The sequence below is a fragment of the Gorilla gorilla genome, chromosome 5 (assembly GCF_029281585.2).
Source record: "Gorilla gorilla gorilla isolate KB3781 chromosome 5, NHGRI_mGorGor1-v2.1_pri, whole genome shotgun sequence".
Lineage (NCBI taxonomy): Eukaryota > Metazoa > Chordata > Mammalia > Primates > Hominidae > Gorilla > Gorilla gorilla.
The window spans coordinates 126,032,379-126,047,215 of NC_073229.2; the positions used below are offsets into that span (position 1 = coordinate 126,032,379).

At 31.5% G+C, this 14,837-nt stretch overlaps 1 protein-coding gene across 6 annotated transcripts in view; it reads left to right on the plus strand.

Moving 5' to 3' along the window:
* GRIK2 (glutamate ionotropic receptor kainate type subunit 2) overlaps positions 1–14,837 on the plus strand; it is a 685,903-nt gene that overhangs the window by 497,661 nt on the left and 173,405 nt on the right. For 5 of the 6 annotated variants that reach the window (XM_055391438.1, XM_055391439.2, XM_019030081.3 and 2 more), the window contains one exon: positions 6,861–7,084. In XM_055391438.1, coding sequence (XP_055247413.1) covers positions 6,861–7,084 — 224 coding nt within the window. Of the gene's footprint in view, positions 1–6,860; positions 7,089–14,837 lie in introns of those variants that run through there. The other variant, XM_063707794.1, reaches the window with a different exon arrangement.

Genomic DNA, 14,837 nt, shown 5'->3' on the forward strand with positions numbered 1-14,837 from the left:
AGTTTAATTTTTTCATATTTTAAACTTATGTAGCTTTAATCTCATCAGTTTTTTCTTGAACAACACCTAGTGAATGCTGACATAACCATATGCGGTAACTTGTTTATGGTAATAACTAAAACAGTTAATCACAGAGATATTTATGAAACATTTTAGCAGTTATTGACTATTATTTATCATAGCAAAAATTAAAAATCATGCACATAAAAAATCTCATGTTTTAAAATTCTTTTTTATCCTTCTATATGCTCCCAGTATTAACCATATAATCCAGCATTTCTCATTCATGCTGCCACAGATGGAGACCTCAACAGAAACAGTGGGCTGAAGTTGTTGGAGAGATGGGAGGGTTGAAGTACAAGGACGCTTTTATTAAATATCCCTACCTTTACTACTATGCGGTCTTTACAACAAAAATGACCCAACATCTAATCTAAAAGAAGTATTTGGGTGAAAAAAAATCAATGAAAATACAAACCTCAAGTGTATTCTCTTCGGCAAAAAAATAATAATAATAATAATAATAATAATATAATAAAGGGGGTCCTGAGGGTAGAATTACCATGTGCAATAGTGATAGTTTTATTCATTCAAAAAATAGTTGTTTAGTGACTACTTTGTGCCAGTCACTGTACTGGACACTGGAGTTACAGAATTGGGCAAAATAGTGAAACTTCTTTCTCAAAAGGAACTTACATTCTAATAGAAAAAGACTGACAAGTGACAATGTCTGTTTATGGCACATTTCATGAAGAAAATGAAAGTACTGTATGGAGATAAAGAATGATAGAATGAGTGTTCAGGAAAGACCCCTTTGAGTAATTGTCAGGCAAATGTGATAACCACTATGCTCTGGAAACCCCATTGTGAAAGTGACATCAAAGCAAGCACATGAATGAAATGAAAGAATAAGCCATTTGTGTGTATAAAGGGACAAGCTTTCCAGGGAGAGGGAATAGCAAGTGTAAGGCCTGGAAAAAGGAATGTGTACACTCACTTGAGGATTAGCAAGGCAGACAGAGTTGTTGAAACAACAGTGAGAAAGACCAGAAGAATGATGGAACTAATGTTGATAAAGCCATATCTTGTAGTGCTTTGTAGGCAAACATGTTCTATAAGTCATTGGAGGATAGTGAGCAGAAAGTGGTAATCTGGTATGTGTTTTAGAAAGAACCTTCTGGAGTTTGGATAGAAAAGAGATTCTAGTTGGGCAAGAATGAAAATAGGGGACCAGTTGGAGTCCATTGTAAGAGTTCAGGCAATGTGACTAGGTTGGTAGTGGCAGAGATGGTGTGCCATGTGTACAGAAGGTGAATTGTGTTTTCTTTCAAGAGTACACAGAGACAAATTATTTGTTCACATTATGCATTGTGGAGAGTTTAGGAATGTGCGGTATTACTTACATGTGACATTACATTGAATATGGATAATTAACTAGCTTAAGTGTCTTATTCAGAATAAATGTTACCAATTTATTCGTATGAACTTACTACTTTAATTATTTTACCCATTTTATTAAGCATTTAACAACATCATGGAAAAGAAAACAGCGTTTAGAACTGATTTTCCAATGTTAAATTGCAAGAACTTTTAGAAGTATGCATAAGATGTTTCACTGACGAGATCATGTATTATAAAAATAAGATCATTATGTTCTTTGATTTCTGAAACTTCATAAAGAAGAAAGCTTCACAACATATTCAAATTTGGAGTCATTGTGCCATTCATGAAGATATGCTTTGTTATCTAATTTTTGGTTTAAGTTTCCAGAAATTAGACCAATAATTTTTACCATTGCTTTATAAAATATAATCAGTAGATTGCTATTAGTTATGTAACTCTGTAAAAAGAATTAATCTGTTCTATCTAGATGGTTAGTTCAATTGGAATTATATTATTGTACAAATAAATTTTATTTCTATAGTAAGACTAGAAAAAAGTTTCAATTAAAAATTCTCTGAGTGGTTTTCTTTGAAAATTTTAGTAAGTTAAATTCAAACTGTATTCAGCAAACATTTACTAAGCAGTTCCTTGGTGTCAAATTTTATCCTATGCCTTAGGGATGTTAGGTTCATTATGATCACAAAGATGAATAAGACAATTTGGAAGAGTTTCACATAGAATGGTAGAATATAAATTAGTGCTTATTAAGTTAATAAGATAGCTGCTATGTAGGTGTCTTTGTTAGATTTCCAGGGAGGGAAACTTTACCATTCCCTCAGTTTAGAGTTACATGCTTTGATCGAAGGGTATGCCTGCCGGCTTTCAAGTGTTTTTACTCTCACAGGAACTGAGACAATACAGTCACAATAATATGTGCATTCAAATTTCTCATATCATATTGGTTGACTTATATGTGAAATAACCAGAAATAACACAACATAAATTATTGCTACATGTTAAATTACATGATTCTGTTTATAAATTGTATACAAATTCACTGAAGAGAAATTAATGTGGATAGAGTATTGAGGAGGAAAAGAACCAGAGATGTGTCTTATAGAATTCAAATACTAGAGAAAAAAGTATATCATTTTGGGCAGGGAAATAACAAAGCCAGTAAAACAACAGAAATGGATATGATATATTTGAATGGTTGTACAGAAAAATAGTGGGAAATGAGCATTGTTAAGTCATCTTTGGAGCCATACTTTCCTTAAGATCTCAGGTTTCGGGTTAGCTATTCTGGTTTTGTTTTTCATTTGTAAAAAGGAAATCACACTACAAATTTTGTAGGGTTGTAGTGAGTATCAATAGAGGTGAAAATCTTCCAAATAATATAGCACATCTTTGCCTCATAATAGACACATTAATGCTAGCTATTACTATGATATTCATTTTTCTTTCCCCTTCCACCTTCCCAATCCAGGGCTGCAAACACAAGCAAAGTTGTTTTAACACAATATATCTACTAACTGAGGATATGGTAAAAACAACATATTGTTATTTAAAAATATATAATTTATTTTTTAGTGAAATTTTAGGTTTACAGATGAATTGTGCAGAAAGTAGACTTTCCTGGACCCCCTCCCTTTCCGTTTCCATACGCATTTTCCCCTATTATTAACAACTTCCATTAGTGTAGTACATTTGTTACAGTTGATGATTTATTATTGATACATTTATGATTAAAGTCCATAGTTTACATTAGAGTTCTCTCTTTGTGTTGTACAATTTTAATGAGTTTTGATAAATGCATAATATGTATCCACCATTATAGCATCCTACACAATGGTTTCACCACCCTAAAATCCTTCTGTGCTCCACATATTCAGCACTATCTCAATTCTTTTGAATCCTTGGCAACCACTGATCTTTTACTGTCTCTATAATTTTGCCTTTTCCTGGATGTCATATAATTGGAATCATAAAGTACATGGCCTTTTCAGAGGCTCTGAACTTGACCCTCTAAATTCTCTGGTGTCTTTCACTTAGCAATATGCATACAAGTTTCCCCCATGCTTTTTCATGGCTTGAAAGCTCATTTATTTTTATAAATGAATAATACTATTCCATTGTATGGATGTAATACAGTCTGTTTGTATATTAAACTTTTAATGAAATGTCTGAATGTGTCTATTTGTATCCTTTTTTTAAGTGGCTAATATCTTTCATAATTAAAAGTATTATAGTATTACATAATTTCTATTCTTCTCTTTCATATTTGGATAGAATTTTTATTTTAAGCAATGCTAAATAAATTTTAAAATTTAATATATGACTATTCAATCCTATTAATATATTCCTATATTACAACTTTTTTGGAATAGTGTAGTTGTGTTCTTTTAATATGTGTTATTTGAATTTTTTTCTAACATTTTTTGCTGTATATGAATTAGAAATATTTTACCATTTTTCAAGAATGCAATATACTATTACCTATAATAATCATTTTATACAATAGATCTCTTGAACCTATTTCTCCTATCCAACTGAAGTTTTATTTCCTTTGACCAGCATCTTGACAACCTTTCCCGCTACCCCTATAATCAGCCCATCCCCTAGTAACCACCATTCTTCTCTCTACTTCTCTCTCTTTTTTTTTTTTTTTTTTTTTTTTAGACAGAGTCTCCCTCTGTTGCCAGGCTGGAGTGCAGTGGTGCGGTCTCGGCTCACTGCAACCTCCACCTCCTGGGTTCAAGTGATTCCCCTGCTTCAGCCTCCCGAGTAGCTGGGACTACAGGCGTGTGCCACCACACTCGGCTATTTTTTTTTTTTTTTTTTTGTATTTTAGTAGAGATGGAGTTTCAACATGTTGGCCAGGATGGTCTCGATCTCCTGCCCTCATGATCAGCTCACCTCAGCCTCCCAAAGTGTTGGGATTACAGGTGTGAGCCAGCGTGCCTGGCCTCTTCTCTCTACTTCTATGAAATAAATTTTTTAATATTCTATATAAGAAGAGAGTGGATGTAGTATTTTCACCATAAAAATGATAACTATGTGAGGTAATGCATGTTAATTAGCTAGACTAGTCATTTCACAATGTATATGTACTTCAAAACATCATGTTGTGTACGATAAATACATAAAATTTTATCTGTCAATTAAAAAATAAAAAGTTACCACTTTATAGCATATTCGCTTATATGGTTTGTATGTGATAAAATTTTGCTTTTCATGTGCCTAAGAGAAAGGAGGTTACAGAATGAAGTAACACATACATAAATTGTGCTGTGTAGTCAACCCTCCAAACACAGACAAACTACTACTTTATGTTGTTCATTTTTTACCTGATGTGTATATTTCTTAAAATACCACTGCATTAGTCCATTCTCACACTGCTATAAAGAACTACCTGAGACTGGGTAATTTATGAAGAAAAGAGGTTCAATTGACTTACAGTTCTGTAGGCTGTATAGGAAGCACGGCTATGGAAGCCTCAGGAAACTTACAATCCTGGCGGAAGGGAGAGGGGAAGCAAGCACCCTCCTCACGTGGCAGAGCATGGGAGAGGGGGAAGGGGGAAGGGAGAAGTGCTCCACACTTTTAAACAACCAGGTCTCCTGAGAACTCTATCAGGAGACAGCAGTAGAGGACTGGTGCTAAACCATCAGAAACCACCTCCATGATGCAATCACCTCCCACCGAGCCCCACCTTCAACACGTGCAGATTAAAATTCAATGTGAGATTTGGGTGAAGACATAGAGCCAAACCATATCAACTACTTTATTTCTGTTAACAAAGTTGTTCACTTTTTCAAACAATTTTTAGTTTCTCCCTTACGTCTTAGAGGAAGTGCTGTTTCCTTCCTGCAGAAAATACTCCCTCTGTCTGCACTCTACACCTGAACCTCTAGATTCTGAAAGACTGTAATCTATCAATCACTAGAGTTGTTTCTATATATTTCCCTTTCCATCTGTACAAATTATTGAATGAATGAATGAATGACTCTTCTATGATTCCATTGTTGGTTTTTGAGATGCATGTCATGGTTACACTCTAGGTATAGATTCCCACACCTTGACTTTATACCCTGGTTCCAATGATTAATTAACTCTATGAAAATGAGTAAGTTTTCTAACTTCTCAAGGTTTCATTTTCCTTATCTGAAACAGCAAATAATAGTAGGATTATGTAAGTTTTATGGGGAATGTGACAATTCCTGTGAAGTTCTTAACATAGTGCTATTGTACAGCAGCTACCTAAAGAATATTAGCAATTATTGTTTTAAATTGATATTTTATTTGATTTATGAATATGAAATATGATGATGCTCTCCCCCAGAATTTTTAAAACCTTTTTCCTCCTAGTTTTTAGAGAAATATCTTTCTCTGTAGCCCCTCTGAAAGATACTCTTTCTAAGCATTTCAATATTCTTTCCCTGCACACCACCAACACACAAATGCACAAAAACACACACAGAGAATAATATTGTCAACAAACTTAGAAAAGTTTCTTCGTTAAGTCCTTTGACATTGCCTGAGACAAGAAAACATGGAGGGATAATTTCATTTTTTTATGTCTTTCTCTAACTCTTGACGGTGAACGTTTTGTTCCTTACTCTTTGAAAGTTTTTACGTTTATTAATAATAAAATGAATGTAGCAATATAGCTTCTCATCACAGATGCTTTCATTATTTTAAAATATTGTAATTATTTCTTACAATATGTTAGAGCTTAGTTCATCTTTGACAGATGATTATAACCTGGTGAGTGAAAAGCATTACTAATTCAACATATTTAAGCTACCGTGGAAAATTAGCAACTTTGTGAAAATGGAAAAACTCATTTCCTAATGCGATTTAGGCAAGGCTGCAAGGATTTTCATTAAATAATATAAAACAAATTAGAGGGATAGAAACAAAATTCAGAGGTAGTAAACAGAATCACACTGAGAGATGTTTCAAACAATATTTTAACTATTTAAAGACTAAAATCTTTTAACTGTGTTCTATATTTTAAAATCAGAAATGTCTGTTAATTCTCAGCTATATAATTTGATGTAGTTATTATTACTATTATAATTTGACCAATGTATTAAGAAAATAATTAATATTAAATAGATTTTTAAAGTTTAAAATAAAAGCAATTATGAAAAGTCTAGTAGCATAATTCATGTACTGAGTGTACAATAGTTTCTTCAGTTTTTTAATTCTATGAAGTTTTTTTTTCTATATCTACTTCCAATAAATGCTGATTTGCTAATCTAGAAGAACATAGAAATGATTAGTGCAATAAATCAGATTCTTTACTTCAGAGTAAGGAATGCTTTAAATTTTAACATAATTGTTACTGAGACAACTAAGTGTAAAGCCTTTGTTTTATTTAATTTGATTACTGATTTTTTTCTTGTGACTGAAAATCAAATTTTTCTCTCTTTCTTTCTTTCTTTTTTTTTTTTGTTTGTTTCTGTCTACAGAAAGCTGACCTTGCAGTTGCTCCACTGGCTATTACCTATGTTCGAGAGAAGGTCATCGACTTTTCCAAGCCCTTTATGACACTTGGAATAAGTATTTTGTACCGCAAGCCCAATGGTACAAACCCAGGCGTCTTCTCCTTCCTGAATCCTCTCTCCCCTGATATCTGGATGTATATTCTGCTGGCTTACTTGGGTGTCAGTTGTGTGCTCTTTGTCATAGCCAGGTAACATGCTCACTTTTGTGATTTTTTTGGCAATTGTTACCTCCTTTATCTAACTAATAATTGTCAAAAGTCACAATCAATTTTACTTTTTCTGTTCTTTATTTTCCATGGGGTGCTGAGAAATAATGAAATTTTAAGAATCACATTCATTTATTAAAATGTACTGTCCTGTCTTTGTGGGCAGAGAGCATGCTGGTTGTGTCAGTAAGCTATAAGTGTTATAGGGATTACTGTTTTCTTAACCAGAATATAAAAGCTTTTTAAATCAATATGATAAATGAATCATTGCCTCACTTAGAAGATTTCTGATGAACCAAAACTAAAATAACATGTTTTACTAACTTGAGTTAATAATTCAGTTATAAGAAAAACAAAAGTACTAAAATTTAAAAGGAGGCCTTTTTTAAGGCACCAAGAGATTTATAATAAACATTCTAACTATAAAAGGACTACCTTAGTATTCTACATAATATTTGTGGTTTTTTTCTTGTTTTTTCACAGAATAAATGTCATTACCAAAAGTACCTTATTGTCATTGACATGTAGGGTATGTTTCAAGTCATAGGATCAGAAGATAAAATGCCAAGCTGGCAAGGTGGCTCATGCCTATAATCCAAACACTTTGGGAGCCCAAGATAGGAGGATTGCCTTGAGGTCAGGGGTTTGAGACCAGCCTGGTCAACATAGGGAGACCCTATCTCTATAAATAATAAAAATTAAGAAAAAATGCCTAAATGAAAAATATATAAATTTTATATGTTAATAGTGGCCTTTAAAATCTGTGATACAGATCAATCTATGTTGATGGTATTACTTTATTTTACTCTCGGAGGTGGAAATTTATAATCATGTTTATTTATGCCTACCTCACTATCAAACTTTCAACTGATAGATTGTGTCAATATGATTTAATTTAACTTTTGCTTTAATTAAGAAGATTAGTATTGTGCCTCAGGACTCATGACTCTATTGACATGGAGTTAAGCCACATATTCATTATATTCTTTGAATTTTTATATTTTTTATATATCAAAAAGATAACTGAATTAAAAATCAATTAGAATTCTACACACAATTTTTCATGGAGATAAAAATACCTATAAAGTGTACATATATATATATATATATGTTTTGTGCTGTATAAACAAAATTAAATATGCAGTGCCTTTTCAATTACGTTACATGGATTCTTTTGATAAATTTATCAGTAAGGGTATTTGTAAATAATCGAACTCATTTTTCAATAAGGAATTAAACTTATTTTTTTCCAATGAAGTAATGTATTTTTTTCTAGCCATAAAAATCTTTAGTTCATTCAGTTAAAAAATGACTAAAATCAATTAGAAGTAGCATAATATTGGCCGGGTGTGGTTGCTCACGCCTGTAATCCCAGCACTTTGGGAGGCCAAGGCAGGTGGATCACAAAGTCAGGAGATTGAGACAATCCTGGCCAAAATGGTGAAACCCCGTCTTTACTAAAAATACAAAAATTAACTGGGCGTGGTGGTGTGCACCTGTAGTCCCAGATACTTGGGAGGCTGAGGCAGGAGAATCGCTTGAACCTGGGAGGTGGAGGTTGCAGTAAGCCAAGATCGTGCCACTGCACTCCAGCCTGGGAGATGTAGCAGGACTCCATCTCAAAAAAAAAAAAAAAAAAAAAAAAGGGTGGATTATATTTTTATATATTTGCACACAGATAATTTTTCACATATTTATATGTAATTATTTTACAAATGCATTATTTTTACCTAATTAGTTAGATATTAAGAATTGTGTTCTTCACATACTTATTATTTGCATTTGCCTAAAACTATGTATTGGAAGCATATTGCCATATAGCATTTGAAGCTGTACAGTAGAGCCTATTAAAATTTTATGTGACTTTTGGGGTTCTCCCCACAGTAATGAGAATTTGAAGTATGAAGTTCCTAAAATTTTAGCTCCAGCTTTTTCTACCTTCTGTGAAAATAAAACAGCCTTCACATTTTTGATCATCTTTGGACCAACTGCATCTTTTTTATAGTGACAGACACAGCCACTCTAGTTTATGTGTTCAGAGAAATAAGTGCAAGAGTTTCAGATTAAGCAATTCAGTGCCTAGAAAACTCTTCAGCCAGCCCACAGGTCAAACAGAAAAATAAATACTCCAAAATATACAAAAAGTCTTCCTTAATGTTTGCATGTACCCTTGTTTTTTCTTAAATTAACGAATTTCCCAGGAGGATAGAAATAAAGCCTAGACGAAAGTGTCATGAGACAACTTCGAGGTAACTGTGTGGGCATTAGTCAAGCTGAATTAGGTCTAACAGTACTTTTCTGGAGGTCTTAAACACAGAGTTTTGGGTTACTTCAAATTTGTATTAGGAAATTTAGTTATTCCTAATTTTCCAAGCCCACGGCTTTTGAAGTTAGATTCAAAGCAAATACTGAAACATCTGGTTTCCTTTCTAGCTTAAAAAAGTACATTTGCAAATAGAGGCATATGGATGGATATGCACTTATCTAACTTTTCAAAATATTTCTGTAACTCACTTGATAAACCATCATAGACAGCATCTGTATAATTATGGTAATCTGTACTGATTTTACATGAGAGAAATTCAAGTATGTCATCCTATTTGAGAACATAAAGTCAGCTAATGTATCATTTTTTTTTTACTGCTACTGCTTTTATATTTTGAAATGTTACTGTTATATTTTGTCATAGTTTTTAAGTGAACAGATAGGAAAATGATACTATTTCAGCTTCTTATTCCACAATTTCAAAACAAATTGCCTCATAAAAAATAAGTTTAAATCATCATTTATGGGTGAATTAATAGATATTGCATTAAGTAATAATGGTAGACAAACTGTATTAAGCAATATATAATATTAGAGATTCTTGGTAAAGTAATAACACAAGGATAAATATTTTCTGGATTTTCTCAGAATATTTTGTTCAATTTTCAATCTAAAAATAATCTTGTTTAAAATATTTCTAAATTTGAAAAAATTGAAAAATCAGATTAAAAGCAAAGTCTGAATATGGTCAATTTAAATATTAAATTCTGAACATCCAAAATAAAATGAATTTGTTTAATTAAAATATACTCTGACATAGTATTGAACTTTTACTATAAAAGAAGTTTGTGACATGCAAAGGCAAATAAAATGTTCAAGTTTAAACTGTATAATTGCCTTTGTAATTTAAATAGAATCACTATCTGTTAGAATTTAAAATACATTTATTTTAATGCTTCCTTTAGCATTTTTATTTTACCTATCGAAAAAATTATGTCTTATGTCATATAGAGGTCACTGATATACTCATTGACATAATTGTTGATATCATAATTAATATGGTATTTTAAGTATATTCTTTGTCTCCATAACAATTATAGATAAAAGAAAGATCACGTTTCAAAAAATTCTTAAGTATGTATTTTATTTTCACTGAAGGTCACAGAAACAAAGGCATAAAATAACTATCACTTTAATAACAGATTTTGTATTTATTAATTATTGGAATTTACGTAATATTAACTGTTAGGAATTATGTAATACTTAGGAATAAAAATGCTTTATCTCAAAACTAAATTATAATGAGTGATTTAAATATTGTCAAAATTTCTCAACATTATTAATTTTACTTTTGGTCATTATCTGATGTCGTTCTGTTACTATTATTACAATTAACCTGCTATATCTTCTTAGCTACCAAACCACACCTTTGATTGGTTTTGTTTTCTCTTTTGTTTAATTATTCTATCAACTGCTCACTCAATTAGTCAAATATTTGTTGAGCCTCTAGTAAGCACTAATTAGATCCCATAAAATATTAAAAATTTATTTCTCATTTATTCATTTATTTATTCAACAATATCTATTGGCTACCCGTAAGTACTAAGAGCTGTGCCAAATGCTTGAATCCCAGAATGAACCCAACTGAATATGTTATTTTCACTAATAACTCACAATCAGTGCATATATCTGGCAATATATATCTATTACCCTTGAATAAATTTATAATAATACTTAAATCATCTTAAATTCTGTAAGAATGCCATGTATTTTAAATACGTTTTTCTAAAAAATATCTTGTAATATATATTTTGCTGGAGAGAAACATACAACTAGAAAGGAGATATGAGGAAGATTGTTATGTTGTCATTAGACTACTAGATTAGAAGCTTATTGAATATCTGCTCTACTGTCATTAATATTAATTTTATTGCAAATTAAAATCTAATAATAATTGTTAGAATTTACGTTTTTAAAATTGGATTTAAAAGTAGATTATTTTATCAATGCCTTTTAAAAATTTCCCCTCACTCTCATGTTAAGAAAAAATATCTAAGAAAGAATACTTAGTAAATGTTTTAAATGTATTCAACCAATATTAAGAAGGAGATGTATGGTGTTAGTTTTTGTCTCCATATAGTTTTATATTTTATGATCTCCTGTAAGCAGTTGTATTATTATTTATAGCATAATGACATAATCAGCATGCTTATCTGAATTAGCTCTGAATGTTAATTAAGAGTAAGGATTAGCCTGGGATAGTGCTTTCTAGACATAGAATGACCTTGTCCCAAAATTCTAATGGTAGCTCTTTGCTGACAGAGGATTAGGAAGAAATCTTGTCCGGGATGGGTTCATACTTACTCAGATTTTCCTCTAAATGTTTTCCCCTCCTTTTTCTTTCTCTTTTATTTCACCTAGGCATATGATTATAGAGATGGCAGTTAGTCATATAAAAAGTCTGGTTAGGGCACCCACCCCTTACATTAATAATAAAATATATTTTTCACTTTGCTTCAAATATTTATTAAACTAAAGCTACTATTGATATAACAGAAAATGTTTATAAAATGAATCAATTAAAATTCCCATATATGTTAGATTTTTTTTCCTCTTAACCATATATATCTCCAAGAAAATTGAGCTGTTCTGAAATTCATTATTGGTCTAGGGTTCTTAGCAGTTTGAAGTACAGAGATGAATAACTGAAGACCAAACCTAAAAGAAAGGAATAATGGTACACACATATCCCTCCAACAGGATTGATGTAACCTTAATAATTATTCACTAAGTCTTTAATAGTGCATATTTTATTTTGAAATTGGCATTTACAAATACAAATAAACTTTGGAGAATAAATTACTATGCCACATTTTGCAATATGATTACTATTACATAAAAATGCATTAGGCTGTTTAAATGAACAAATGATTAGGGTCAAAAGAGGAGAAAGTGTAAAGGAAGGCAAACAGTATTAAGTAACCTGGACTTCTTAGCTAGAAGAGTAAATCAAAGAATAGTCAATGTGTTACATGCATAACATTTTTCTGTTAAAAGAATATAGGAATTTTTTGTGCATTTCGGTATATAATTGCCTTTAATTATTTTTAGAGTATTAGAATATTATCTATTATATTAGTGGGTTAGGCAGCAGGGGATGGACTCCCCAGAATCTACTCAATGGTTTATTATTTACAGTGACCACCAACACTGTCTTAACTTTATATTTTGGCTCTAAGATGATCTGTGGTCACAAGATGACAAGGCTATTGCCTTACTGAAAGTCCTTATACTTTAAAAAAAATTCTGTATTTCTCTTGGAGCTCAGAGGTAAAGATGTTCTAAACATAGTCTTTTTGATGGTTTAACTGACTTTAGAAAACCATATCCAAAGTGCTTACATTAACAGCTTTGATCTCAGCTATGGACTAGCGTGCAATAGCTTTCATATTTTTGTCACAGTGATGGGTGACATTTAATGTACGGTGAAGGACAACATTGAATTATTATGCACTTAAAAATAGATAACTGTTTTGGTGGGATGTTCAGTGTTAAACTAATCTGCTGTCAAAACGACTGTTGTCACATTAAAATGAAATGCCAATTTTGTTGTTTGTCTTTGCCACCAACTTGCCAGCTTTTTACCAAAAAAAAAAACTTTCAATTTTAACTTTCCATAACATAACTTTAGATATATTTTATTTTTAATGTCCTATTTTTTACTTAAATAAATTGCAGAAAAGCCTATTTGTTATTATTCTTCCCACTTAGCAATTTTCCTAAAATTTACTGAAAATTTAGTTTTAAATAAGTGCTGTTCTGCTAATATGCCTGTCACATATGAAAGTGATTGCTAAAATTGATTAAATATTGACAAATATTTATCTAAATTATGGACCTAAAAGTAAACATTGATGAAAATTAGATATATTTTCAAACTGTGGATTAAAATATTTCCATAGTAGATGAGTCTACTTCTGCACTAAATAATATTTTTAAAATTATTTTTTTTGGTTATAATGTACCTCTTTATTTTAGTGGTTCCAGTGATGTTTATGGTTGCAACTATATGTGGAGTCACCAACCCAGAAAAAATTCTTAGTTTGTGTCTTTAGTAGAACCAAACCAATTGAAACTAAGTTGAATCAATGACTTCTTTTCAGTTGTGATAAATATGGTATCGAGGTAATTGAGGCAATAGAGCTCTTGACTGAAAGTATCCATGTAGGACAAAGAAGATAATTTAATCTTCAGAGGAGAAATCAAACATATTTTCCACCTCTCAATTTTTAAATTATGCCAGACATTTACAGGCATAAAAGATTTGAGAGAAAATTGAGTAAGACAAAGGCAATTTAAAATTAATGTGCTTTTTCTGTAATTTTCTGCAATCAAATGCTAGTTGGCATTTTTTAAGGATAAACATGCTTATTTATTTTTTAGAAGTCTCTATCTACATCAGTCTACAAATTATTTTTTTCACATAAATATAATTTATTGTTAGGCCAAAATTAAGTATAAATGCAAGAGCAGAAATTTGATAGCCCATCTTTATTTTTCAAATTCTATAGATAAATTATTGGCCTCTGTATCCTTCTTTGCCTCCATCACCAGAATTGAATGGAAAGACTCCTGGAAGCAAAAAGACTTCCTCTTTCTAGTCATTTTAAGTGTTTCCAGTGGAAAAATATCTTGGCCAATGAACTTCTGAGAACTATGGTCATCTGTGATGATTTGTTTCCATTTAGAAGTTTCATAATGTCTAGCTCAGTAAATCACAAAATTAATTATAATAAGTTACAGTTTATGGGGTGATATGAAGAAACTCAGAGTGCTAAAACTTGAAGTACAACGTTTATTAAATTCTTATATTTGCTACCAAAAAATGGCACCTCTGTTCTTAATCAATTCTTTATGGAACATGTCATTGTATTTTACACACACACACACACACACACACACAGACACACACACATGCACACACATCTGATAAGAGCAGCACACGTATAAAAATTTTAAAGATTTGGACAGTGGTGTGTAGTGGGTTCTTTGGCAGTTACTGCTGTGTCTTTTATACATTTCTCACTAGCTAATTCAAGCTGAGAAGCTAATAGGACAAGAATAATACTGGTTTATCTTCCACTTTATTCTTTTTTTCTTTTTCCTTTCTTCTTTTTTTTTGGACCAGAATAAATAATTTTTTGAGGTGTCTTTTAAGAACCAACAGGATAAGGAAAAACAATCATTTTTTACCAAGTGATACACTTTTTCTTTTATGTTTTGTTGTTTCTAGATAGCAACATTTTTCATAGCGGCAGAATACTGTGAATTGCTTGTAAGAATACACCTCTCCAGGCTGGTCTGTCTGTGGTAACTCTCAAAACAAAAATTCACTTCTGTTTTCCATAGCCACTGGAAAAATGGTGCCCTTGGTCTTTTTGGAAGCTTTCTCAGTCGACCTAAGAAAGGT